This window comes from Bos mutus, chromosome 7, assembly GCF_027580195.1.
Source record: "Bos mutus isolate GX-2022 chromosome 7, NWIPB_WYAK_1.1, whole genome shotgun sequence".
NCBI lineage: Eukaryota > Metazoa > Chordata > Mammalia > Artiodactyla > Bovidae > Bos > Bos mutus.
The window spans coordinates 99588916-99615968 of NC_091623.1; the positions used below are offsets into that span (position 1 = coordinate 99588916).

At 43.4% G+C, this 27053-nt stretch overlaps 2 protein-coding genes across 10 annotated transcripts in view; one reads left to right on the forward strand and one right to left on the reverse strand.

Annotated features, from left to right (window-relative positions):
* FBXO38 (F-box protein 38) overlaps window positions 1–4105 on the forward strand; it is a 65104-nt gene extending 60999 nt beyond the window's left edge. For all 7 annotated transcript variants that reach the window (XM_070374574.1, XM_005902574.2, XM_005902575.2 and 4 more), the window contains 4 exons: window positions 578–723; window positions 1849–1952; window positions 2435–2548; window positions 3243–4105. In XM_070374574.1, coding sequence (XP_070230675.1) covers window positions 578–723; window positions 1849–1952; window positions 2435–2548; window positions 3243–3421 — 543 coding nt within the window. In that variant the 3' untranslated portion in view covers window positions 3422–4105. The remainder of the gene's footprint in view (window positions 1–577; window positions 724–1848; window positions 1953–2434; window positions 2549–3242) is intronic.
* Window positions 4106–4251: 146 nt separating this feature from the next.
* The window catches only part of HTR4 (5-hydroxytryptamine receptor 4), a 205830-nt gene continuing 183028 nt past the window's right edge, over window positions 4252–27053 (reverse strand). For 2 of the 3 annotated variants that reach the window (XM_070374583.1, XM_070374580.1), the window contains one exon: window positions 10802–13671. In XM_070374583.1, the coding sequence (XP_070230684.1) occupies window positions 13587–13671 (85 nt within the window). In that variant the 3' untranslated portion in view covers window positions 10802–13586. Of the gene's footprint in view, window positions 9238–10801; window positions 13672–27053 lie in introns of those variants that run through there. The other variant, XR_011464842.1, reaches the window with a different exon arrangement.

A 27053-nucleotide genomic window follows, 5' to 3' on the forward strand; every position in this document is an offset into this window, starting at 1 on the left:
ACAGATTGCTTGTTGAGTGTTTATAATTTGCTGGGGCTGAAAAATACCCAGATCATCATCCTTCCCTTGAGAAGTTTGCCTTTCCATGAAGGAGGTAGACATGGATGTCATTAAGATGGCAAAGTGGGATTTCATAAGTATAATAGGGATGCAGTGTGAACAAAAGCTACAAGGAAGCAAGGAAATGTGTTCTGTCTTTAGGAATGGACAGTAGTCCAGTTAGAATGAGGTGTATGGTTCTACACTCACAGTTCTATAATATATTGTCTTTAAACCTCTAAAGGACATACTCAGAAGTGAATTGCTGGGATCAGTTACCTAAATCCAGATTCTCTGGTTTAATGTGCGTTTATACAACAGTGAGATGTAAATTGTTGAGCTTGCTAGACAGATGAATTTGCTTAGCCTTATTCCTAGCATGGCAAGTTGTGTTCAGGGCAGAATGTGACTATTTGATTTTCAAATCAGCCAAAGATTCAAAAACTGAGGTCCCAAGGAAAGATTGTTCAAGCCGAGGAGATAGATTGCTAAGGCATTCTCTTCCTTGGTTCCAAATCCTCTCTGGTATTTTCCACAGGTGGACACACTAACATTGGAGCAGAAGCTGTTTAGTGGTCCCTACCCCTATCATATCTGTATTATCCATGAATTCAGTAACCCTCCCAATGTCCGGAACAAGGTGCGCATTCGCAGCTGGATGGACACAATAGCAAACATTAACCAGTAAGTAATCTGCAGCCCTGACAGCCTTCTGTATCATTCTGTGGAGCAAGGACACCCAGAAACAAATTCTAATTGTTTTTTATTTTAAATGATTTCATCCAGGCTTTTCAGGCACTGACACACATGAAATATGTGAAAATAATAAGGGAAATAAGACTTAAAACTAAAATGCATACATGTGTGTTTGTAACATTTTATTTCCAAGCTTAAAAACCACAAGAACAGGCTGTGCATGTACCTTTAGTTTCACGCCTTTAGCCTACAGCATGTTTGGTTGGTTGTGGTGGTTTAGTCGCTAAGTCGTGTCCAACTCTTGAGACCCCATGGACTGTAGCCTGCCAGGCTCCTCTGTCCACGGGATTCTCCAGGCAAGAATACTGGAGTGGGTTGCCATTTCCTTCTCCAGGGGATCTTCCTGACCCAGGTGTCAAACCCAGGTCTCCTGCATTGTAGGCAGACTCTTTAACAACTGAGCTACAAGGGAAGCCCCACAACATGTTTAAAAGAGGTCAAATTAAAGATCTTAAAAAACTCGCATTTAAAAACAAAAAAAAATGATTTATTTTTGGCTCCACTAGGTCTTTGTTGCTGTGCATGGGCTTTCTCTAGTTGCAGTGAGCAGGGGCTACCCTTCACTGTGGTGCACAGCCTTCTTCTAAGGGTGGCTTCTTTCGCTCTGGAGCACGGGCTCCAGAGCATGTCGGCTCCAGTAGTTGGGGCCCACCAGCTTGGTTGCCTTATGATATGTGGAATCTTCTTGGAACAGGGATTGAACCCGTGTCTTCTGCATTAGCAGACGGATTCTTAACCACTAGACTGCCAACCCACTCCAGTATTCTTGCCTGGAAAATCCTATAGACAGAGGAGCCTGATGGGTTACTGTCCATGGGGTAGCAAACAGACACAACTTAGCAACTTAGCATGGACCACCAGGCAAGTCCAAAACTGTGATGTTTTATATCATCAGAATATATCCATCAGTCTTTATGCATTTGTTATTTTAATATTTTGTTTGAGGTCTTCATTAGAATCGAGGCAAGACACATTTTGATATTTCCTTTCTAACTTATATCCCAACTTTTTTTTTCAGTTTTATAGTTTTTTAATTTTTCTTGTTGCCTCCAGAGAGCTCATTAAGTATGAATTCTTCCCTGAAGCCACACGAAGTGAAGATGACTTAAAGAAGTACCCTAAGTATCCCTGGGGTAGAGAAATCTATACATTAGAAGGTGAGCATTTGTTTGTAAATGGTTGGAAAGCTAAATAGCTGTTAACTAACTAGATGGAGAGACATGTCTTAGGGAAGATAGGAGTAGGAGCCTTACAGTTTGTCAAAATAATGGGAATATTAAATATCTGCAGGTAGCAGGGCTGAGATAAATATTGCTCTCCCTGTATGAGTCTTTGCCATCTCTAAAATAATCAACAGTATTGAAACAAAAAGTAAAAGAAATTGGAACTTGATACAGCTTGAGTTGCAGTGACTTGAGGGAACCTGTGTTAGCCTCTTTATTTGTGTATAAACATATACACACACACATAAAGGGAGAGAAACTGAGGCTTAATGAAAGCCAAGGATGATCAAAATCACATGACCAAGTAGTAGCAGAGCTAGAATTGGAATCCATAGCTCTGGTGCTGCTTTCGAAATGCACAGCATTTGGCCCTGTCCTTACTTCCCCACCAGTAGCACTGTTGATCTGTCTTCTAGGTGTTGTGGATGGAGCACCGTATTCCATGATTTCAGACTTCCCTTGGTTGAGATCACTACGGGCAGCAGAACCTAACAGCTTTGCCAGATACGATTTTGAGGATGATGAAGAAAGTAATTATGACCTGACTTGATTTTTATTCTCTAGTTTGAGAGTTAGATCCTGAGTATTTTGTTTGCATTATAAGCAGTGCAGCTTTTAATCACTTCCCATATGAATGTTTTTGCTTTTTATTATTATTTGGTTCTCCCCTTGCTCAAAAAACAGAATAGCTCTAAATGTGTACAATAGGGAATCATTGACTTAACTAGGGATGTGTAGGAAGGAGCCCTTCAGACAGATTTTCCTGCCTAGTTTTTTTTTTTTTTTTTTTTTAACCTAAATGTTGATGATCTTGTTACTCTTTTATTAAAGAATTGGTCAATTATATTGTTTCAAAATTGTTCCACTTATACTAATTATTCTGCTAATTATGAGCTGCTGCTTGTTGGGTAGCTTGTGGGAACTTAACAGTTTAGGTGTAGATTTTGGAGGAAATAGATTTCATAAACTAAATGTACATATTTAGTTTATGTACATATTTTACGTCTCTGGTGCATTTTCTCCTTGGGCCTTTAACCATATGCACTGTTTTTGGCATCAAAAATAGTATTATAACCACACTGATGGGAACCTATTCCATGAGCTAAACATACATCAGTACGCTGCATGAGAGTATACAGGCATATCTCATGGACCAGCTTAATCAGAGTAGCTTCCCAAATGATTTTGATAATCTTGTTTCCCCTTTGCTTTCTACTTTCCAAGGCACCATCTATGCTCCTCGAAGGAAAGGGCAGCTGTCTGCAGACATCTGTATGGAAACAATAGGAGAGGAAATTTCAGAGATGCGTCAGATGAAGAAGGGTGTGTTTCAGCGAGTAGTGGCGATCTTTATCCACTATTGTGACGTCAATGGAGAGCCTGTTGAAGATGACTACATTTAACTGGCCCTCTTCTCTCTAGCTGGCCTGGGAGTGCTGCTGGGGCCGTCCAGCTGCCAACAAGCCCCACAGAGACTTGGGGGTGTTCAATTGGGAGGCCTGGGCTCATTTTGGTGTATAGAAAATGTATCAGGAACATTGAAGTTGTATACAAAGATATGTACATAGAGGAGATATACAAAGATACTTCCTAAGTACCAGCTTTATATCATATGTTTATACAATTTAATTTAAAAGTTCATTTTAATGAAGGCAGGTAATTGGAAAGAGTTCATTTTGTTCATTTTTCCAGACTTAGTTCATAAAGTATCACTCTTTGGCTGAGCCCCCATTTACTATATTCTTAATAATCACTGTCATCCCCTTAAATCTGTGCCTTTTTCTTCTCGAGCAAAGCTGTTTGAGTAAATCTGTTGAAGAGTCTTTTTGTCTTGTGCTCTTTTGTGTTTATTAAAACTCCAGCTAAACCTTATAGTCAGAGGCGGCTATATGTTTCTGTACAAAGTTGTGGTTCTTTTTTCTCTTGGTATTATAGTTGCCGTATTTCTTAAAATGAAGTTAAAAAAAGACTCATGAGTTTGAGGGGGAAATGGAAAAGTTTCCAAAGCATTTCTAGTTATTTATTTCCATATTCAGTTGTGTATATGCTTTATCTTGAATATAAAAATAAAAGCTTATTAAAACTTTTTTTCTTGCCTTGGAACTGAATCGCTCATTTTAAAGAAGAGGAGCAAATACTATGCAGCAAAGGAATGTGTAGAGTTGTGTCTAAGTAACATTTTAGTGTAATCCAATTTCTGATCGCTTTTTTAAAAGTTCTGTGGCTGCAAAATGTTGAACTCACAGACCTCTTTTTGATAGAACACAGAGCAGCAGAATTTCCCCAGATGCCTTGTCTTCGGGAAATATCCTTTCTCGAGGAGAGAAATTTACCTGATACACAGCAGTGATAAATGCAGTAGTATCACAGTGTCCAGGATGAAGGCAAAAAAAGCTTTAGAGCAACACCTGCATTTGGGTGCTGGCTTTGCCAGTTTCTAGCTGAGTAACCGCAACAAACTACATAAACTGAAGGTCTGTGGGAATATTTTATAATCTCTTTCCAAATAGAATACGTAATTACAGTCTGTATGAGGTGTTAAGTGTCCAACCCCTTCATTTACAGGGGATTAATTGAAGCCTAGAGGGAAAATGGCTTCCCATGGTCAGGGGCGGATTAAGGTCAAGCTGGACAAGAATTCTAGTGTCTGATTCCTACCAGGCTGCCTCTGTCTTCATCATTAATACTTAAAGACAAGGTGTTGGCAAGTATTTACTAACACTGTTAAATCAGTTTCTTAAGACTGTAATTAAATTTGCCTATTTATATTACAAGAATGGTGTGGCATTCAGTCATCTCTTCATTACCTTGTTTTTAACTCATCTACCTCTCTTCTAAGAGTGTATTCCACTCTCCAGGTGAGACCTGTGACCACTAAAATGTGGGAAACAAATTACAGGACGTTCTAAAGATTTCAAAGTAATACAGAGCCCCCAACTCAGCCAAGACTCATCTAAACCTGTTTTTTCACTGTGACCATAACATGTGTATGTGTATGTTAGTTTCTCAGGCATTTCCAACTCTTTGCAACCATCTTGACTGTAGCCCACCAGGCTTCTGTCCATGGAATTTCTCCAGGCAAGAATACTGGAGTGGGTAGCATTCTCTTCTCTAGGGGATCTTCCTGACCCAGGGATCGAACCCAGGTCTCCTACATTGTAGGCGAATTCTTTTACTATCTAAGCAACCAGTGAAAGTTGCTCAGTCGTGTCTTGACTCTTTGCAACCCCATGGTCTATACAGTCCATGGAATTTTCCAGGCCAGAATACTGAATGGGTAGCCTTTCCTTTCTCCAGGGGATCTTCCAAACCCAGGAATCAAACCCAGGTCTCCCGCATTGTGGGTGGATTCTTGACCAGCTGAGCCACAAGGGAAGCCCCAAGAGCCACCAGGGAAGCATAAACATAACCAAATCTAAGTAATGCTTTTGGCTTAAAACTCAACATTCAGAAAACTTAAGATCATGGCATCTGGTCCCATCACTTCATGGCAAATAGATGGGGAAACAATGGAAACAGTGACAGACTTTATTTTGGGGGGCTCCAAAATCACAGCAGATGGTGACTGAAACCATGAAATTAAAAGACACTTGCTCAAAAGACACTTGCTCTTTGGAAGAAAAGTTACGACCAACCTAGATAGCATATTAAAAAGCAGAGACATTATTTTGCCAACAAATATTCATCTAGTCAAAGCTTTGGTTTTTCCAGTAGTCATGTATGGATGTGAGATTTGGAGTATAAAGAATAGCTGAGTGCTGAAGAATTAATGCTTTTTAACTGTGGCGTTGGAGAAGACTCTTGAGAGTGCCTTGGCCTGCAGGATCCAACCAGTCCTTCCTAAAGGAAATCAGTCCTGAATATTCATTGGAAGGATTGATGCTGAAGCTGAAACTCCAATATTCTGGCCACCTGATGCAATGAACTGACTTCGTTTGCGAAGACCCTGATGCTAGGAAAGACTGAAGGCGGGAGGAGAAGGGTTCAACAGAAGATGAGACAGTTGGATGGCATCACCGACTCAGTGGACATGAGTTTGAGTAAGCTCCGGAAGCTGGTGATGGACAGGGAAGCCTGGCGTGCTGCAATCCATGGGGTCACAAAGAGTTGGACACGACTGAGGGACTGAACTGAAGTAAAATGCTTAGATTTAAAGCCACTAGAGGCCGCTGCTCTCTAACTTTTGTTGGTTTACTGTTGTCTCAATGTCTCACCTGATCCACTCTTAGAACAAGCAGACGTACAGCAGGGAGCGCTTAAATCATTCAAGATCCCCAGACTGGAACAACTGAAAAATGAAACTTGGAAGATGCCTACCATCGAAGGCAAATTGTCTGTAGAATGAAAGGCTGGATAGTGATTGCCCTAAAGCAGCTGTCAGCACACTTTTTCTGTTCAGGGCCAGAGAGTAAATATTTTAGGTTCAACTATGACAACCACTCTGGTGGCTCAGTGGTAAAGAACTAGCCTGCTAATGCAGGATACCTGGGTTCAATCCCTGGGTTGGGAAGATCCCCTGGAGAAGGAAATGGCAACCCACTCCAGTGTTCTAGCCTGGAGAATCCCATGGACAGGATCCTGGCAGGCTACAATCCATGGGGTTGCAAAGAGTCAGAAACAACTTAGCAACTGAACGACAAACAATATGACAACCACTCAGTTTTGCTGTTGTGTGAAAACAGCCATAGAGGAAACCTCAAGGAACGGGTATGGCTGTGTTACAATACAACTTTATTTTTGGAAACAAATCTGAATTTCACATAATTTTCACAAAAGTGTCACAAAATATCTTGTTTTCCAATCACTTTAAACAGTAAAAACCAGTCTTGGTTTGCAGGCTGGAGGATTTAGTCCCTAAGTTCTTTGCCTGTACCTACCTGCGATAGCAGAGTTGCCTGTTGGTCCATTCAGTTGTGTGTAACCAGCTCTTGGTGCAGTGTCTGGCAGATATTTTAAAGACCTTAAGAAATGTTTCATGAATGAGTCGCCAGTCCAGGTTCGATGCACGATACTGGATGCTTGGGGCTGGTGCACTGGGACGACCCAGAGGGATGGTATGGGGAGGGAGGAGGGAGGAGGGTTGAGGATGGGAAACACATGTATACCTGTGGCGGATTCATTTCGATATTTGGCAAAACCAATACAATATTGTAAAGTTTAAAAATAAAATTTATTAAAAAAAATTTTCATGGATGGATTACTGAATTAATGTCACTTTTAGAGAATCAGGCCAGGTGTGTGAGTCCTAACAATCTCCAAATAATAGCTGATGCCACAGTTCTTCCAGGAACTTCATATTGGAATCAAAAAACTCAGGCTCATATTCTGACTCCATCAGATGACTGCTGGGTGCTGTGGCTGGTCAAAACCCTTAGATTGGAGCTTCAGTTTCCTCGTGTAGAAAGGACTAACACCCATGCCACACGGCAGATGTGAAGGTCCAATGAGAGCTTTCAGTAAACTGGACAATGTGATGCAAGTGGAAGTAATGCTTCCACCATAATCCCCTTTATTGTGAAAGGGTTATCTTTTTTTTTTTTTAACCTAATCATACTATAACCTGTTCCTTAGACCAGATCCCAGGATGATAAGAAGCAGAGATAGAACTGGTGAGGCCATTATGAAGAAGCAATGATACCAAGAGGATATCCCTAGTGACTCAGTGTCTCCACCTGCCAATGCAGGAGACACAGGTTTGACCCCTGGGTTGGAAAGATACCCTGGAGGAGGAAGTGGTAACCCACTCCAGTATTCTTGTCTGCGAAAATCCCACGGGCAGAGGAGCCTGGCAGGCTACAGTCCATGGGGTCATAAAAGAGTTTGATGCGACTTAGCGACTAAACAATAACAACAATATGATGAAAACATTTTTAAAATGTTTTACCAAGTGCTGACCATATATATCCTTATACCAACACTTTAAAATATGTATGATCATTAGTTCCCTACTTACTGCTGGGGAAACATGTTCAATAGGTTTAATATCTTGCTTACAAACAGACTGCTAAGAAGTGATGGAAGCAATCTGACTCTAAAGCCCATGCAACTGAGCAAAGTGGCTTAGTTCCTCAAAGGGAAGGAGACCAGGAGAGGCCCATCTGAGACAGCCCCATCCCCACCCTCCACCCCCGCCCAGGGAAGATGCCTATCAGAGTTCCTGCTGCCACTTAAACCTGAAGCAATTTCTTGACCTTCATATGTTAGCACAGCCCCAGAAGAATAGAGGCTGCTGATTTTCTGATGCAGGCCTCAAACGCCCCACTCAGATGTGAGATGCAGTAAGAACATAAACAACACTGCAAACTAGACAATGTCTATCGTATGAGATACAGCAACTCAAAGATGAGGAATCACGTATTGCTGTGACATGAAGCTATACCTTAGCAAAGGTAAGTTGCAGTTATACACTGCATCATCTTATATATAACAACAAACCAAAACCATGCATTTGTATATGTACATTTTGACACATATAAATACACAGAATATGTTCTTAAATTATATAAGCCAGATGAGGAGGGCAGTAACTTCTTGGGAGGGGAGTGGAACTGAGTTGGTATCAAGTGGTATTTTGTGGTATCTTTATTATTTGATTATTTTTACTTATTAGATTTTTATTATTTTATTATTATTAGATGGGGATGGCATGCATAAATACATTATCTGTACAACCCATCATTTATGTAGTCAAACATAATTTGCATATTTAGAAATAAATGTTAAGAAGAGGAGGAAGAAAGCACTGAGCTAGGATGGAGTGACCTGGCATATTTTCAGCCCCCATTTCTGCCCCATTTATATGCTTATGCTGTGTTCTTGGGCAAATCAATTTCCGTGACAAAGTCTGCTTCCTTTTCTAGAAAATGAATCCCTTTCCCCAAGCTGCTGGGAGAGGCTCAGAGATCCCACTGTGAAAGTGCAGAGAAGCTGTAAAGGGCCTGCGGTGCTGAGCTAACGGGACGAATGGGAACCTGTCTGCGTGGTGTTTCAGGTTCCAGCTAGAAACGTGAGGAAGTCAAACTGCCTACCACTGGGGCCACTCCCGCTGTGGGGCCACCCCTGCTGATGGTCAGGAACAAGAGACTAATCTCTTTGGCTCACACACCTGATCCCCAAGGTCCATTGCTGGTTATTCAGTGACTCCCGGCTGTTGAATACTGAGAAGACAGACATCAGTAGGGAAAGGTCTTTCCTTCTGATTAATCTTCAGTCTGAATCCCTGCAATGTTTAAAGATGGAAATTGAGGCTCAGAAAGTGAATGGGAGCAGAAGATACAGCAAGTGCGTGGCAGAGTTTCACTCTGGAATAGACATGTCCCTAGCTGCTATCCAGGCCCCAGGCCTACAGGGAGGGACACTCTCAGGCAGCATAGGACAGGGGCCAGCCTCGGCTTGCTCACGGCTCTGTCCTGGAACGGGGCTCAACATGGGGATGTGGAGTCAGTCAGTCCCAACAAGGGACTGTGTCACACACATGTAGGGCCGTGGGGTTTAGAGTCAGACTGACTGCCAGCATTCCCACTCCAAATCCACAGTTCCCAGGTCTATCACCGTGGACTAGTCACCAGACCTCCCAGTGGAGGTGTGCTCATCTGGAAAGCAGGGCAAAATCTGGTACTTATCTTGTAAGGACTTTATGAGGGTTATAGATGATCCATGTAAAGCACTCACCACAGTGCCTAGCAGAAAGGAGCTCATTAGATGTTCCTTCTCGTATTATTGATACATTATATTACTATTATTATTATCATTTTATTATTACCTAAGACATGTTCTGGGGTGAGCTGAAAAAGAAATGGAAAGAAGAAACCTAATCTGAACCTAGTATAACGGTTAAGCAGAAAATATAAGCAGTTTCACTTCCCTTCCATGTTGCCAAACTGTAGGAATGCAGCTTGTCATGAAACCACATTAACTCAAAGTTTGGAAGCTCCTCTCGGGTAAGACCCCTTTCAACTCTTCTTAGCTTAAAGACACCTCATGGGAGGCGGGTGCCCTAACAGCTCTCTGGTACTCACTGTTTCCCCTTCAAACTGGGAAGCAGAGAGCAGGCTCTATTAAATCTTAATAACCTTGTTTTGTTTTCATTTATTTCTCTCTATGGCTGCTTTCTATTTATGGCAATACTGGTTTTCTATTTGGGGTACTGACAGAATGTTTCTTTCTAAAATAAATCTATGTAAAAAACTTGAATTGACTTAAATAAAAATATAAAATAAATTACAGGCAGGACACATGTTTGGTAAAAATCCTTGGGTGACACATGTTAGAACACTCAACAATCCTACCAGCTCAGAGACTTTCTGCATTTTGTAAATGAGATATGTGAGGCAAGCGCTGGTTAAGGAAGGCCCCAAGTGACACGGTGTCTCAAACTCGAGCCTTCACATCCATCCCTGATTTGTTTACATTCAAATCAAATATTCGGCCTCAGTTTTCTAGATTGAATGGAGAAGAGATTGCATGTTATGGCTAGAAGAAGTAAATGCAGTAGTCTTTTCCCCCCCACTCTAGACCAGCTATTACAGTAAGGATTTTAACCAGAGGAAACCAGAGTCATACAGAAAAAGAGAAAAGCAATATTGATCAAAGCAAATATCTCAAAGAGAGATAGAACACCAAAGAGAAAAACGGATAGACAACAAGGCACCAAAAAGACATTATTTTGTTTCTTACTTGAAGAAAATAATGAAGGAATTTAGTTATAGCCACTCCCCAGCAGCCCACCCCCTTTCCCTCCCTCATCCACCCCATGCCCACCCCCCAACCCTCAGCTAGACAGCAATTTGCTACAGCACAGAGCAAGTTAGCAGCATGAAGAGGAAACGGTGAGATGAAAGGTGAAGTCTCAGAAAGGATTTTTTTGCAGACACATACTTGAGTGTTAACTGAAGTTGGCGTTTTATCATTTTTACTTCCTAGCTGCTGATCATAAGCTGGATGGGGAGTGTCAGGGCCTCTACCTGGACAGCCCTGTGGGCTGGAGAGTCAAGGTGCAGAGCAGCACAGGTGAACCCCCTTTATCCCAAGCATGGGGCGGTCTGGCTGTCAAGGCTAATCTGGCAGATGTGGCTGGGGTCGTGTGCCCTCCTCCCTGGGAGCATCCCTTAATGATGTTGCAGGCTTTCTGGAAGAGGATGACCTCAGAGAAGACAGCAAAATACCTCTTCCTTGAAAAGCTCCAGTTCTTCTCCTTCTGACTCTTCCACACACATGCCATATTACCTAGATTCCCAGAAGCCAGAGATTTAAGTAATACCATGCCAGCAGCTGTCCAGATAGAGCAAGTGTGCCTCTGTTTTGTGAGGCTCCAATGTGAGCATTTGGTGTATCACCCACATCATCCCAGCCCTCCTCCAAAGAGACAGCAAAAGATGCTTGTGAGACTCTCTCTGCAAAAGGGACCATCTTCCTGACAATGGCAAGGGCTCCTGTTCCTGCAGTTACTGTTCTTTCCCTGACCCGGGGTGCATGTGACCTCTACAGACCCCACTCATGGGCTGGCCCACATAAGCATATCCAGAGAGTCCAGAAGATACGGACCCGTGACATGGTAGGGTCTCATTTTCCCATCTATGTTGTAATCTTTGGATCCCTGATGAGTTCAAGTTGCCACTTAATATGGGAGACCACCACTGAGAAATAATATTTTGCATAAGCAGATATGCTTGCTATGCTCCTGGGAAAAGAAACATTTCATAGGGAAGAAATCCTACTGTATTTGTGTATGCATGTATCACATATGTATTATATAGTAAAAATTATTTACTTTGGGAGGCATTAAAGTGTACCAGCTGCCTCAAAGCTAGGATTGTCTTAGTCTTTTCCTAAGAAGTCCTTTATCCTTTGAGGAGAACAAAGACCACATTTAGATAGCATGTGGAAAAGTCTGGACTCCCAAATTCACTTATTTCTGCCTTTTCCATGAAAAAGTGAAAATAAAGGACGTGCAATTCTGAGGAGGCATATTAACCCTCAGCACAGGGAGGTTCCCATCAACGGGGTGACCGTTCAGCCTAGTTTATGTGAGATTGAAAAGTTTCCTAGAATGTGGGGCTTTGGGTGCTAAAACCAGGGTGTAGTTCACCCAGGTCTTATGTTGCATCTGACCACCCTCCCCCAATCTGATGGGTCCTTCCCTTGTGGATGAAACGGCTGATAAGGAGGCAACTGTGGCTTCTGGGATCACTTAGGAAGGAAAGTGGGGACAACAGACAAGTAAAAGGGCAAGGAGAACTGGTGAGGTTAGGAACTTCTGGCGCTTCTTTATCTTGTAGTTCGCATTCTATACACTCCCAACTACCCGCCACGTTGCCCCTTCCCTAGGCATCCCCATAAGGACCAGCAGTGAACACTCTCAGTGGGGTTTTTATCAGCAACCAAAAGAGAAGCAACTGAAAAACCACAGAGCCTCCAGCTGAGGGGATAATTCAGTCCAACGTAAAGTCGTTTGGTGTTGGCTTTGACATCAGGGAAGCATCTCCTTAGGAGCTTGGAGGAAATAGGATACCTAAAAAGATGTAGAAAATGGTAGCCCAGGAACTTCACGGGAAGGAGGCCAATGAAGTTTCCCAAGAAAGTAAGCCCCTAAGAAGGGCTTATAGGAGCAACTGAGTTTCCCTCCCAAAATCCGAATTGTAGGACAATTCTCAGTCAACATTCTTGGTAAAAGTGTAAGTCCTTTTCCCACTGTCACGGAAGGGGAGTGAATCAAGATTTATTTCCAATGACTTCACAGCAAGTCTGCCAATGAGAAAATATCTTTAAACACACACACATATACATACACACATCAGACCAGCTGTAAAGAGGCCTTTTGACAATGGATCCAAACCAAAACCTAAGCACAGTTTCCAAAGTGTATCCCCAAGGAAAAAAAAAAGAAAGAAAAATGTTCATGTCTATGAACCAATAAACACTGATGCTTCACTTAAGAAAATTCAGTGCTTCTGGACAGACATCTTGGCACCGACATCAACCTACTTTCTTTGTGAGAGCCTTGATTAATTCACCCACCAATGCACATCCAGAAGAAGATGGCCAGAATGGAATTGTTGAGTTCAGAAAGAAGACTTTAAAAGGTGGCAGATCATGGTCTTCCAATATTTAAGAGCTCTCAGTGGAAGAAGGGGGCCAATTGCTTGGTCCCAGATGCAAGCTACAACAGAGACAAATTTGTGTCCCAACAAAGGAAAGAGCTTCCTTATAACTAAATCTTCTCCGCAATAGAAGGAGCTGTGTTAGGAGGGAGTGAGCTCCTGTCCCTGGAGGTTTACAAGCAGAGCCTGACCAGCCTCCAGGATGCAATGGAGGACGCCGCTTCTGTGTTGGCTGGGAGCCTGCATCTGATGGCACCTGAAGCCTCTTCTCAGCTCTGAGGTCCTCCATGCTCGGCCCTTGGGTCCCATCCAACCCGGTCACCCACATGCCTTCCCTGGGCCCTCGGCCCCATGGCCCCATGGCCCCATGCCTCACAGGTGGTGATGAGGATCAGGAGAAATGCCAGGGTGTCCTGTTCATGCAGACATGAATGGGAATGAATGGCTTAGTTGTGAGCCATGTCCTCAATCAGAAGCATGATTCCAGGGATTCCGGGTCATTGTGTATGGGCAGTTTCTCGAGTTCCTGGTGTCCACTGTGCAGAACTGTGTACCTAAGGAGGAAAAAAAGAAGGCTTGAGAATCTGACAGGCATTCTTCAAGTGTACCAAAGAGAGCATTCCCATCACTCTTGATGTCCTTTCCCTGCACGCTTCTGAGAGCTTGGCGAGGGCTGGGCAAGGGCTGGCACTTCAGCAAGAGGGAAGAGCATCTGAACTGCTCCTTTTAACTGAAGTCCCAGAGGAAAGGACAGATCCAGGGTTATATAGAGTGAGGGTAGAACTGGCATTGGTACTCAGATTTCTTTCCCTGCAACAAAACCTGGAGTTCTCGTGTTACTCATCAAAATGGACCCTATGTGCCACTTCAAGCAGTGTCTATTATAAATAGCTTAGCAGGGGTGGTTCTGGGTTCAGCAATACCCAAGTTCTGAACTGAGATTCATAAACCACTCAGAGCCTGAAAGACAATGTAGCTATACTTTTTAGTTGGATTTCTTCTGGTGACACTGGGGACAGTAACTCAATTAGATGGATCCAACAGCAAGTTGACTCCAAGCATCAGAGTGAACTTTACTATTTTACAAGTGTTTATTATTTTTCTGCAGTATCACACACTTGCACTCAATATGTTAATTGCATTTAAATCAGTCTCAATCACAAGTGGGTCTTGTCATCAGTAATCCAGTTTACAGCATCTGGCAGTGATTCTTTTTGACATTTCTACAGTTTAGAAGGACTATTACCTCTCATTCTCACAGCCAGTGTCAAGTCCATTCAATAAACACACACAAGTTACTTGGCATCATATGTTGACAACCAACTTGGTGGTGGTTTCTCAAGATTTATACTGATGCTTTCCTTTGAATTATATTAATTTATTGTTGACTTGTGTTGACTGGTTGGTATACAGCAGGTACCGTACTAAACTCTCTCCACTCTATATAATCTGTACAACAACCCCATGAAATAAGATTATCTCTATTTTTCATTTAAGCCAAATTACACATAGCCTCAGTGACTTGCCCAAAGGAGTACAAGTAATATGTGAAGATATAACCTATCAGACCTGGTCTATTTGATGCCAGCACCCATGTGCTTAACTGGTTCACACACAAGTCATGGACCAGCTATAAATTTAGAATATTGAGTCTCAACAGAAACAATCTGGAGGCACTTTTGCTTGTCATGGCAGGGGTGATGCTAATGGTATCTAGTGGGTAGAGATCAAAAATGCTGCTAAATATTGTTCGGTGCACAGAATCTACTCCCACAACAAAGAATTAACTGGCCCAAAATGTCCATGGTGCCCTGATCTAGAGTAAAATGTCCTCCTAGCTGGACAGAAGCAGGTGTTAGCTGAGGAACACAAGATGAAGGGCATGAGTCTGCTCGGTGACAGAACTGTCACTGCAGATGGTGCTAACGGAGAGGTGAGCAGCAGAGCTGTGACCTGAAGAGCCACAAGCACCTGCTAGGTGAGTGCTGAGGAGAAAAACGAAGTGGAAAGAGTTATAGAGAGGGTTGGACCACACAGTCTTCATGAGGGTGGCCAGGACAGGTCCCAGTGAGATATGTGAGTAAAGGCTTTAGGGTGGTCAGCATTCCAGCTATAGAGTCCTAATCTCTCCGCCTCAACACCACTCTTCTAAGCTTGGCTTTGTGGTTCTGCAAATCAAATGCTGGCTTGTGAGCTGGCTCCTCCCATGCTCCTCCAGCAGAGGGCTGGAGGCCTGGATGGAAGAGAAGAGCCTCACTCCTCCTGTGAGCTTCCTACCCACTCCTGCTTCTCGTGAGCATCACCCACCCATGCTTCCTCGGCAGCAGCGCTGCCTTGTAGCAGCAGCGCTGCCTTGTAGCAGCAGCGGAAAGTCTTGTTTAGTCTTTCCAACTCTTACATAACCAGCTTCATAACAGCCCCTCAGAGATAGCACCTCCTTTTCCTCAGAGGTCCAAGTTTCTGCTCTGTGGGATATAAGTTTCTACGTTTTTTTTGGGGGAGGGGGGGGAAGTGGTTACTCCTTTTGTTCTCTCAGCCCTAGAGGGAGCAGTTGCTTCTTACAGTTGCTACCTATTAAAATATTGTTTAAATAGCTGGTGTGGTTTCTGTCTTCTGACTAAATTCTATGAAATATAATGAAGAATGGAGACAGGTGCATATCAGGGAGAAAAACATTCCAGGTAGAGAGAACAGCAGGTTCAAAGGTCCTGAGGTTAGATTCTGTCTGGAAGGTCTGAAGAAAAGCAAAAATGCTGGGTACCAAGGCAGAAAGAGTGAGGGGAAGAGTGGAAGGAGTTGAGAGTTGAGGTCAGTGAGGTAGCTGGGGCCAGAGTGGAGGTGGGAGGGCCAGGGCTTGCAGATTTCTGCAAAGCTTTGACTTTTACTACATGTGAGAGGTTTGAGCAGTCCCCTGACATAATCTGAATGACTTCTTAGCTGGCTCTCTCTGGTTGCTTTATGGAGAGTATAGATGGAATGGAGTTGACCATGAGCACAGGGATTCAGGGGGTTACAGCAATAATCTGAGTGAGAGAGTAGTTTGCTATTATACTTAATTCTACAAGAAGATCCAGCCTCTACAACTGTTCTCAGACTCTGTATGTGTGCTGGTGTTTCCCTGGCCTTGTCTCACCAACTAGAGGCTGTGTTATGCAGCACAGTGATAAAAACTGTGACTTGAGTTAGCAGACCTTTTCCCAAACCAGGCTCTACCACTTACCAGCTTTGTGATATTTAGCAAGTTGTTCAATGTCACTATGCCTCATTTTCCTCCAGTGTGACAGAGTGACAGAGACACCTCACAGTCCTGGTGTATGGACCAAATTACATCATGCATGAAAAACAGGAGCACAGAGTCTGACACAAAACAAAATCTCAAAATATTGAAGCTAAATTATTCTATTTACTTCTTTCCCTCAATATCTCATTTAGATGTGAGTATATAATAATGACAATAATTATATATGCACAGCATATATAATTTAGGCTTAAAAATATTTTCCTCCTTTATTTCCTTTACAGGCAAAACTTAAAAGAACTCAAGATATTGAAGGCTCCCAGATCTTGTTCTTTCTCCCTTATCAGAAACACAAGCTCTCATTTGGCAAGCATGGGCACCAAAGCAGCACTAATTGATTTTCCCACCCATGACCTCATAAGTAGCTTTTCAGGCCAGGCAAGGTAGGCAATAAGACCAACATTATATGGAGAAAAAAGTGAAACTTTGTGCATCCGAGTGAGTAATGAGCATTGTGGTAAGTGAGTGGCAGAGCCTGACCAGGATCACAGTCAGATGCCCACCTTTTCGCTCAAATTCACATCCACTGAGTCGGTGATGCTATCTAACCATCTCATCCTTTGTCGTCCCCTTCTCCTCCTGCCTTCAATCTTTCCCAGCCGCAGGGTCTTTTTCAATGAGTTGGCTCCTCGCATCAGGTGGCCAAAGTATTGGAGCTTCAGCATCAGTCCTTCCAATGAATATTCAGGGTTGATTTCCTTTAGGACTGACAGGTTTGATCTCCCTGCTGTCCAAGGGACCCTCAAGAATCTTCTCCAGCACTGCAGTTTGAAAGCATCAATTCTTTGGCACTCAGCCTTCATTATCGTCTAACTCTCACATGTATACATGACAACTGGAAAAATCATAGCTTTGACTATTCAGACCTTTATTGGCAAAATGATGTCTCTGCTTTATAAAACACTATCTAGGTTTGTCATAGCTTTCCTTCCAAGGAGCAAGGGTCTCTTAATTTTGTGGCTGCAGTCATCATCCACAGTGGCTTTGGAACCCAAGTAGAAACTATACTAGAACATATTTTACAGATGAGAAAACTAAGACTCAGAGAAGTCAAGCAATTTATTTAAGGCCACAGTGTCCATGACACCCACACTCTTAACCTCAAAACACATTCCCAAACCTTTGCCCTTTTCATGGCCAATAGCCTTGCTCATTGGCAATCAATCAAGTCCACATGAAGAGGGTGTCCTGCTTGAGGCATCTTTTCATATTTATATAAAAAGATATGCTGCCATGGAATCGGGCACACCTCCACAGCAGCCTTTAACATGTCTCTCCTGAGTATCTGTTTCTCGTGTGCTAATGAGTGAGTTGTTTAGGAATAACAAGTGGAGGCTCCAGAGTTCCGTGGAAAGGCAAAAGCTCCTATTACACATGGGTGTGTGTCCTGTTAGAACATTTGGATGGTCCTGTCACCATCGTGGGTGATACACCCAGGAAGGAGAGGCCAGTCTGAGGTATCCTCAGTAGGACTCTAGCAGAGGGCGGTGTGTCTTACATGGTTGTCTGACGTGCAGAGGTTTCTCCAAATCTCATGAGACCTCTTTTCAATTTGGTATTTTCACTTTGATAGTAAATAAGTAACCTGAGCAGATTTGGGATGGTATGGTAAGTTATCTTATGAATTCATACTGCTTTGTGAGTTCAGGTCCGCCTGATGTGGTGACAGTGACTGGCTTTGGGCAGCATTTCTCTAACGAGGGTGCATGAAAGCACACGATGCTGCCAAACAGCATTCAGACCCCGACTCTCCCATTTACTAGGTGTGTTACCTGATCAAGTAGCTTAGATCTACCTACCTCACAGCTTTGTTGTGATAAAATCAACAACTGTAAAGACCTTCGCAAAAGGCTGGACATGTAGTGGGTGCAGAAATCTTCACTGGTAAGGAAACCAAGGTGCAAAAAATATGACACTCCTAGGGTTAGAGTAGTTATGTATGAGGCAGTTAGGAATATAGGCTTTTGAGTCAGAATGCCTAAGTTTAATCCTACCTCTAGCACTGACTAGCTCTGTGATTTACTCAAAATGTTCTGAGTCACTGTGGGCATTCAGTGAAATAACACACATAAAATGCTTATTAGAACAGTGCCAGTCAGCTGGTAAGCACTCCATAAGTGTTTATGAGAACTGTTGCTATTTGATGATAGAAGTAAGACCTGAACCCAGTAATTGATGGCTGATTTGCAGAAATCCATTCTTTAATAATTAATCAAATATTTGTTCACTTAGTCACTGATCATAGGGCTGAAGGAAACCTTCAAGATGGATTTACAGATAAAGAAACAGCCCCAGAGAGAGGTTGTTCTGAGTGACAAAAGTCTCCGGCTCAGTTTGGTGTAAGATATGTTTGATGTAAGAGCTGCAATCTTGCAGCTGAGTTGTGGAGAGCAGACCCCATATGTGTGAGTGTACCTGGACAGCTCTGAGTCCAGATGAAAAAACTCGACTGCTGTCTCCCAAGCAACAGGAAGGCAGGAGGCAGCTCCCTTCAAGCTGGATTGCTTTCCCTCTCTGCATTAATTTACTCAAACATGACTGAAGCTACATTAGTTTTGGTAATTACCTGAGTCTACAATTTATTCACTGAGCAATTAGCATCGCACTTAGAGCAGCCTGGATGCAATAATTAGTTGCATGATAATAGCCCCCTCTGCCTGCCCAACTTAGTATTATAAGGAAATGATTAGACTTTATTACACATGCGGCCCTCCCCCTCATGGCAGTGCTCACATGGGGGCACTTGGGAGAAGATGATTTAATTAAAAATGCAAGGTGCATGAGTTTAAAGAGATTCAACCCTAAGGCAAAGTTTCATGGAAGCCAGAGCACCATCACCTGGAAACAAAGATCTCATACTGGGTGCTTGTTTGATGTTCAGGGGAATATGAGATTTTAAAGTTCTTAGGTATTTATTCATTCGGCCACTTATTTGTTTAAAAACATATTGTGAGTGCTTACCACTGTGTCATGCCCTGAAGGTAACAGGGCAGTGAGGAAAAGCTACAGTCCCTGACCGCAAGGAGCTCGCAGGGCAGTGTGGGAGACCCACAGCGAGATGGAAAATGGCCAGCCTGAGAAGAGTTAGGGATGAGAGGTACTTGGTGGTGCCGAGAACATGTCATAGGGGATGGGGCCGAGGTGAGTGTGTCAGGGTAGCATGACTGAGGAGGTGAGGGAGATGAGAGCTGAAAGATGGGTAAGGGTTAAACAGGCAAAGAGGAGGAAGATGTTGGCTAAGGGCCAGCAAGAGTAGAGGACCACAGTCCTGAGGCAGGTGTGACCGCAGAACAGGGTGCTCAGCAGTCTAGCAGGAGGGTGAAGGCCCAAGGCTCACCTTGCCAAAGGCCGTTTTGCTCATCCTCAGAGCAGTGGGAAGCTGGCCAAGGGACCGAGAGTGGGCTCATGAGGACTTTATGATTTGGAAGACTATTCTAGCTGTGATGTGTAGAGTGGGAAGAGGTGGGCTTGCAGAGGGGGCCAGAGGCAAATCAGGAGTTATCTCAGCTTCCCATTGATTCTATAATAAATTACTATAAACCTACTGGCTCAAAAGAATGCTAATTTATTATCTTCCAGTTCTGGAAGTCAGAAGTTCAAAATGGAAGTCAGTGGGCTAAAGTCAAGGTTCTGGGTAGAGCTGCACTCTTTCTGGAGACCCCAGGAGAGAACACCATTCCTCACCTTCTCCAGCATCTAGAGGCTGCCCTCATCCCCTGGTCCGTGGCCTCACTGCTCTGAACTCTGCTTCCACCATCACATCTCTTCCTCCGACCCTGATCCTTATAAGGATGCTTATGATTACAGAGGGCCCATCCAGATAATCCAGGAAAATCTCTACTATGGTAGTGATACCATAGCTTAATCACATCCACAAAGTCCCTTAGCCATCTAAGGTAATAGATTCATCGGTTTTGAGGATTAGGATGTGAACCTCTTCGGACACTATTTTGCCTGTTACAGGTGATTTTCTTTCTTTTCTTTTTTGTAAGATGGTATACACTGAAGCAACTTTGCACACATGCACATGCTGATTTTAGGGGCTTCCCGGGTGATAAAGAATCCACCTGCCAATGCAGGAGACACAGGTTTTATCCCAGGGTCAGGAAGATCCCCTGGAGAAGAAAATGGCAGCTCACTCCAGTTTTTTTTTGCCTGGAAAATTCCATGGACAGAGGCACCTGGCATGTTACAGCCCATGGGGTAACATGGGCTGTTAGAGTAACATGTTAGGGTAACATGTCAGAGTCTGACACGACTGAACAACTGAGCACAGCAACATGCTGACTTCAGTTTAACATCGTTGTTATGCTTATGTTGGGGGAGTAGGCAGTGTGGACTGGCACTCTTTATTTTTAGTCATTTCTTAATTTTTATTGTGGTATAGTTCATTTAAAATGTTTGGGATTTTCCAGGCAAGAGTACTGGAGTGGGGTGCCATTGCCTTCTCCATAAAGAAAGCTAAGCTCCTATAAAGAATTGATGCTTTTGAACTGTGGTGTTGGAGAAGACTTTTAAGAGTCCCTTGGACTGAAAGGAGATCCAACCAGTCAATCCTAAAGGAAATCAGTCCTGAATATTCATTGGAAGGACTGATGCTGAAGCTGAAACTCCAATACTTTGGCTACTTGATGGGAAGAACTGACTCATTTGAAAAGACCCTAATGCAGGGAAAGACTAAAGGCAGGAGGAGAAGGGGACAACAGAGGATGAGATGGTTGGATGAGATATCAGTGATCAGAGATTTGGGATGGTAGCAGTGGAGGTGTTGGGAAGTAGTCAGATTCAGGTTCTGCCTTGAAGGTAGGGCTCACAGGACTGGTGGTGCACTGGACATGGGCACGATGAGGGCTTTCAAGGTTTGGCATGGGCTAGGTGAAGGGCGGAGGCAGGAAAGAGCTTAGAGTGGCATCCTTAGTTTGTGGAATGCTGATTGTTCTAAAAGCATCCTACATGGTAGGGATGAGGTTGCTGGGACATGAGGCTTAGAGGAAGTTGAGGCTCCATGACTGGGGGTAAGGAAGTTGGGCTGAATCTTGCGGTAAAGGAGAATGAAATGAATACAGGCTGCACTGCGGGAAATACCTGGGACAATGGGGACACTGAGACCAGTGTGCAGGCTCGTTCCTCAGGAAGAGATAAGACAGGTCATAAGAACACGTAGGAGCAGTAAGTGGGAGGAGAGAGAAGGACATTGTAGAGAGCGGGGAGCAGGGCACCCTCACTGGTCCCACCGATTGAGAAGAGTATCTGGTCTGAATTTAGCCTGCAAACCTAATGGGATTCCAATGTCATTAATGATGGAGCTCTCAATCACCTGTGCTGAGACTTTTCTTCTCTAGGAGAAACACCTCCAAGTCCTTCAGGATTCCTCATAGACCAGGGTTCCTATTCTCCCTTGGCTCCCTGGTTGTTCCCCTCTGCACTAGCTTATTTCTGCAATTAGAACACAGATATTCTTGCTAAGGGACCCTGGCCTCAGGTCCTCTCTTTGATTATCAGTGGAGCCGGGATTAAAGTCCACACCTATAATTCAGCTGTTTGTTTTTACACAGGAATTTATAACTACTCCAAAACAGGAAATGTTTCCTTTAACTGTGTTCCTCTCTTGGTCTCCCCACCCCATGCTATCACAGGCTCATGGTTTCTTACACGTGCTTCTTTACCACAGCACAGAGCTGTGGCAGTGGTCTCCAGCCATTTCTTCCATAATCTAAGGACCAGTCCCCCCCCCTGCAGGAGGCTCTACCTCCTAGCCATGTGTTAGTCAGGAGGCTCTACCTCTTGGTCATGTGTTAGTCTTGCCATTTCCTTTTCAGGGGACGTTCCTGACCCAGGGATCGAACCTAGGTCTCCTGCATTGCAGGCAGATTCTTTACCATCTGAGCTATAGGAAAGTCCACCTCCAGGTCATAGCAGAATCCAAAGTTAACTCTGCTTCTATCTCCAGGAAATATGTGACTGGGGAACGTGGATATATCATGGTCTTAGTGCTTGAACTGAGAATGGGAAGGGCTGCCTAGGGGAGCCAGGTTTGACTCATGTGTTCATAGAAGCAAAGAAAGGTGATCTAGAAAGAGAAAAGAATAAAGCTGATATTCAGTGAAAAATAGAAATAGATTATGGTCTCAGAGAGATGGAAAGAGGAACTTAATCCTTAAAAGCACCCATGTTCCTTATTTGTCACCAGGAAGGCCAGTGAGTTTGCTATTCTGGGGACCCATGAGACATCTCTTTTCAATAAATCTCCCTGTTTTTCTTCAGGAAGGATAAATGGGTTTACAGTCTGTAGTAAACATTGTGAGCTATTTAAAGCAAAGTCTCACACATTCTTTTTTCTTTCTAACAGAGCCTGTCTCTGAGTATAGGCAAAAATACCAGGTGCATTACAGCTAAGGGCTTGGCCTGTGATCGTCTTCCGATTAACAAGACTTGAAGGTCTGCTGCTGCTAAGTCGCTTCAGTCGTGTCCGACTCTGTGCGACCCCATAGACGGCAGCCAACCAGGCTCCACCGTCCCTGGGATTCTCCAGGCAAGAACACTGGAGTGGGTTGCCATTTCCTTCTCCAAGGCAGGAAAGTGAAAAGTTAAAGTGAAGTTGCTCAGTCGTGTCTGACTCTTCGCGACCCCATGGACTGCAGCCTACCAGGCTCCTCTGTCCATGGGGTTTTCCAGGCAAGAGTGCTGGAGTGGGGTGCCATTGCTTGGGGGATGGAAAATGTTTCCTCCTGAATAACAGACAAGTACAGTAAGAGTCTACCTTGTCTTCTAGCACTTGGTTATGATTATGTGAGGAAGATGCAATGTTTGGAACTGTTGCAGCTAGTTTGTGACCACAAAAGTATCATTTAGAATGAAAACTAACAGGTTGAAAAGAGCAGAGGAAAAGCATCTGGGTCCTTCACAGTGCTGTTCAATCACTGAAATAACCAATCCTAAAATACCAAACTCTACCAAACCAGGCTTTTTATCATGTAAATGGATAATCTTATTTTTTAAGTTAATTTTAGTTAGGAATTCTAGCACTTACAGGCCAAAGTATTCTGAATGACACAATGCCCACAGTCCCTGTATCCCATGTCTACAATGACTTCCAAATTCTACCCAGTCTTTAAGATCCATTCAATACCACCTACTTCCAGAAGCCTTCTACACCACCCATGAGCATTTATTATCTGTAGGAACACAAATTATCTGCTAATGTGAGGTATCTGATTGGACATATGTCTGGCCTCCTGACACTCCTGGAAGGCAGAGCCGGCATCTTTTTAAAAGAAGAATCATTCTTTCAGCCCTCTGTACCAGACCCTGCACTGAGTACTTTAAAATGTTATTGCATTTAATACTAACAATGAGTCTATGATGTTAGCACTGTTATTTTACATATTTCCATTTCACAGATGAGAACACTGAAACTCAGAGAGGTTAAGATTTGCCAGAGGTTACTCAACTAGCAATGGCAAAGCCAGGATTCAAACCCAGGCATGCTAGAATCCCAAGCCCTTTTTGCTATTAGTACTTGCAGCCTTATTCTTTTTAATACTTGCTACATAGCTCACAATATATAGTGCAGAATATCATATAATATACAGAAATGTTTACTGACTGGATTACAGAATGAGACAATCCTCCTCCACATTGCCTGGAATTTATACTGATTACAAAGTATGTTGGCAACTGTTCTCCCACTGATCTTCGCAGTAGCCCTGTGTGTTCACCACTCAGATTACCTCTGCAATAGTGATGGCACTTTCCATTCTTTCACGTACTACGCCAGATCTTCCAGAGGATGGAGTGGGGAGATGTAATCCCCTCCACACATTCCTCTTTTGGAAAAAAACAGGCTGAGGGTATTTCTGGCTGTGGGTATTTCATGTCAGGAGGCCAGACATATGTCCAATCAGACACCTCACATTAGCAGATAATTTATGTTCCTACAGATTATAAATGCTCATGGGTGGTGTAGAAGGCTCTGGAAGGAGGTGGCATTGAATGGATCTTAAAGGGTGCGTAAGATTTGTACATGGTAGAATGTGGGAAGTCATTGTAGACATGGAATACAGGGATTGTGGGCACTGTGTCATTCAATCCTTCCATGAGGAGGATACTGAGAAAGACAAAACTCACATCATGGGTTGGGTCACCTCCATGGAAACCCCCTGGCAAAGAAGCTAGGAGTCTGAAGATTGAAAAAGGAATATCTCTCAGCTGGTACAGGATGGAAAGGTATTATAAACCGAATGTTTTTATTTTTTCAAAAATTAATATGTTAAAGGTCTAAACCCAAATATGATGGTATTTGGAGGTGGAACCTCTGGGAGATAATTAGGTTTAGAAGAGATCATGAGGGTAGGGCATCCATGATGGGGTTAGTACCCTTATAAGAAGAGGAAGAAAGAGCTGAGTCCTCTCTCTCCATCCCCCACCTCCACACCATCTGTCTCTGTCTCTCTGCCATGTGAGGAGAGTCACAAGACATCTGTCTTTAAGATAGGGAGAGGATTCTCACTGGGAACCAAAGTTGCCTTTACCTGAATCTTGGACTCCCCAGCTTCCAATATTGTGAGAAATAAATGTCTGGTGTTTAAGTTACCTGGTCTATGATATTTTGTTATGGCAGACTGAGCAGGCTAATACAGGAGGTCTCAAGGAGTCAAAGAAAGAATGCGGATAGAGAGAAAAGAAAACAACAGTATATGTTGTAGAGACAGGACTTTTCACTGCTAGCCATTAATTCAGGAAAACCTAAGGCATCAAGAGAAAATGAACCATCAGGGAGACATCTGTATGTATGTGTTCCTGTGAATCTTTTACTGCTGCTGCTGCTAAGTCGCTTCAGTCGTGTCCGATTCTGTGCGACCCCATAGATGGCAGCCCACCAGGCTTCCCCATCCCTGGGATTCTCCAGGCAAGAACACTGGAGTGGGTTGCCATTTCCTTCTCCAATGCGTGAAAGTGAAAATGAAGTCGCTCAGTCGTCCAACCCTCAGCGACCCCATGGACTGCAGCCTTCCAGGCTCCTCCGTCCATGGGATATTCCAGGCAAGAGTACTGGAATAGGGTGCCATTGCCTTCACTTCATTTATCCAAAGGTCAGTATCCAGTGACCTTAATTATCCAGAAACCTACAACTTTGGTTTGTTTGTTCTTTTCAAAGGTCTCTGAATAATCAGAGTAGCTGTCCCAAACGTGTGGACTTTTCTTGCAGTCTTCCTCATTTTTCACTCAGAGAATATGTAAGTTTGCATACAATTCTAGAAAGCTCCACCCTTCTACACACAGCAGAGCAAAGACTGGAAACCAGGATGAGAAGGGAAATATGTGATGCTACTGTAGATACACTGATTACAGGAAACAAGGATAGGCAACATGGGCAGAGAGAACAGAAACACAAGAATGTCTACAAAAATCAACACAGCAGAACCAACTGGGACCATACAGGCCAGAAGAAAACATTTCAAACATCCCTCAAGACCATTACAGTAGTGTAAAATAACTTAATGATGGAAATTCACAATAATGACTTTGAACAAAGTTACTCAAAATCTGATTTGATACTAGGGGAATCCAAATAAAGTCTGTGTTTCACTTAATTGTATTGGATAAATGCTAATTTTCTAGCTTTTGATGAATGTCCCGAGGTTATATAAACTGTTAACATGAGGGGAAGCTGCGCGCAAGGTGTATATGCACACCGTGTACTATCACTGCACTATTCGTTTTAAGTAACATATTTCTATGACTGTGGTGGGTCTTAGTTGTGCCATATGCGGGATCTTGGTTGCGTCATGCAGGGTCTTTCACTGTGGCACACAAACTCTCTAGATGTGGTTCGTGACCTTAGTTGGTCTGCAGCATGTGGGGCCTCAGTTCTGTGGCCAGGGATCAAACCCACATCTCCTACACTCCAGTATTCTGGCCTGAAAAATCCCATGGACAGAGGAGCCTGGCAGGCTACAGTTCATGAGGTTGCAAAGAGTCGGACATGACTGAGCATGCACGCATGCGTGCTACTGCATTGCAACGCAGTTTCTTAACCACTGGACCACCAGGGATGACCCTCTACTATTCTTCTACAGATACAAAAGTATTTCAAAACAAAAGGATTTTTTAAAAACTGAAAGAAAAAAAAATTAATCACAATCATTTGTTTGAGAAAGATGGAGTTCACCACTTACAGCCAAGGAGACAGACACAGGATGAACTGGGGCCTGGGAAAAGCCTCCGAGGACCACAGTTAACACTGGTGGAATTCAGTTCGGTCAAGTGCTCATCTCCTAGAGGGCTTGAGAAGACTGTGCGCCCAGAACAGGGAAGAAGCCCAAAACAATATTTAAAATTACATAATAGAAAATAAAATAAAGCTCTCAAACCATATGAATCTTTGGCCTTCAGGTCAACAGCAATCAACATCCAGAAGGACCTCTGCACAGGCTTCAGCCAACAACTGTGACATTTCCATGATATGTGATGTGTCCACTGGACTCAACGTGGCCCAATGAGGGCCGAAGAATAAGAAAAATCAAGGACCTTTTGTGGGAAGAAGTGAATGAACAGATGCAGGCATACTCACAACACAGACAGTGACAGACTTACAGAGTACGTTCAGAGCTATACAGGAACCGGTCTATTGCAGAA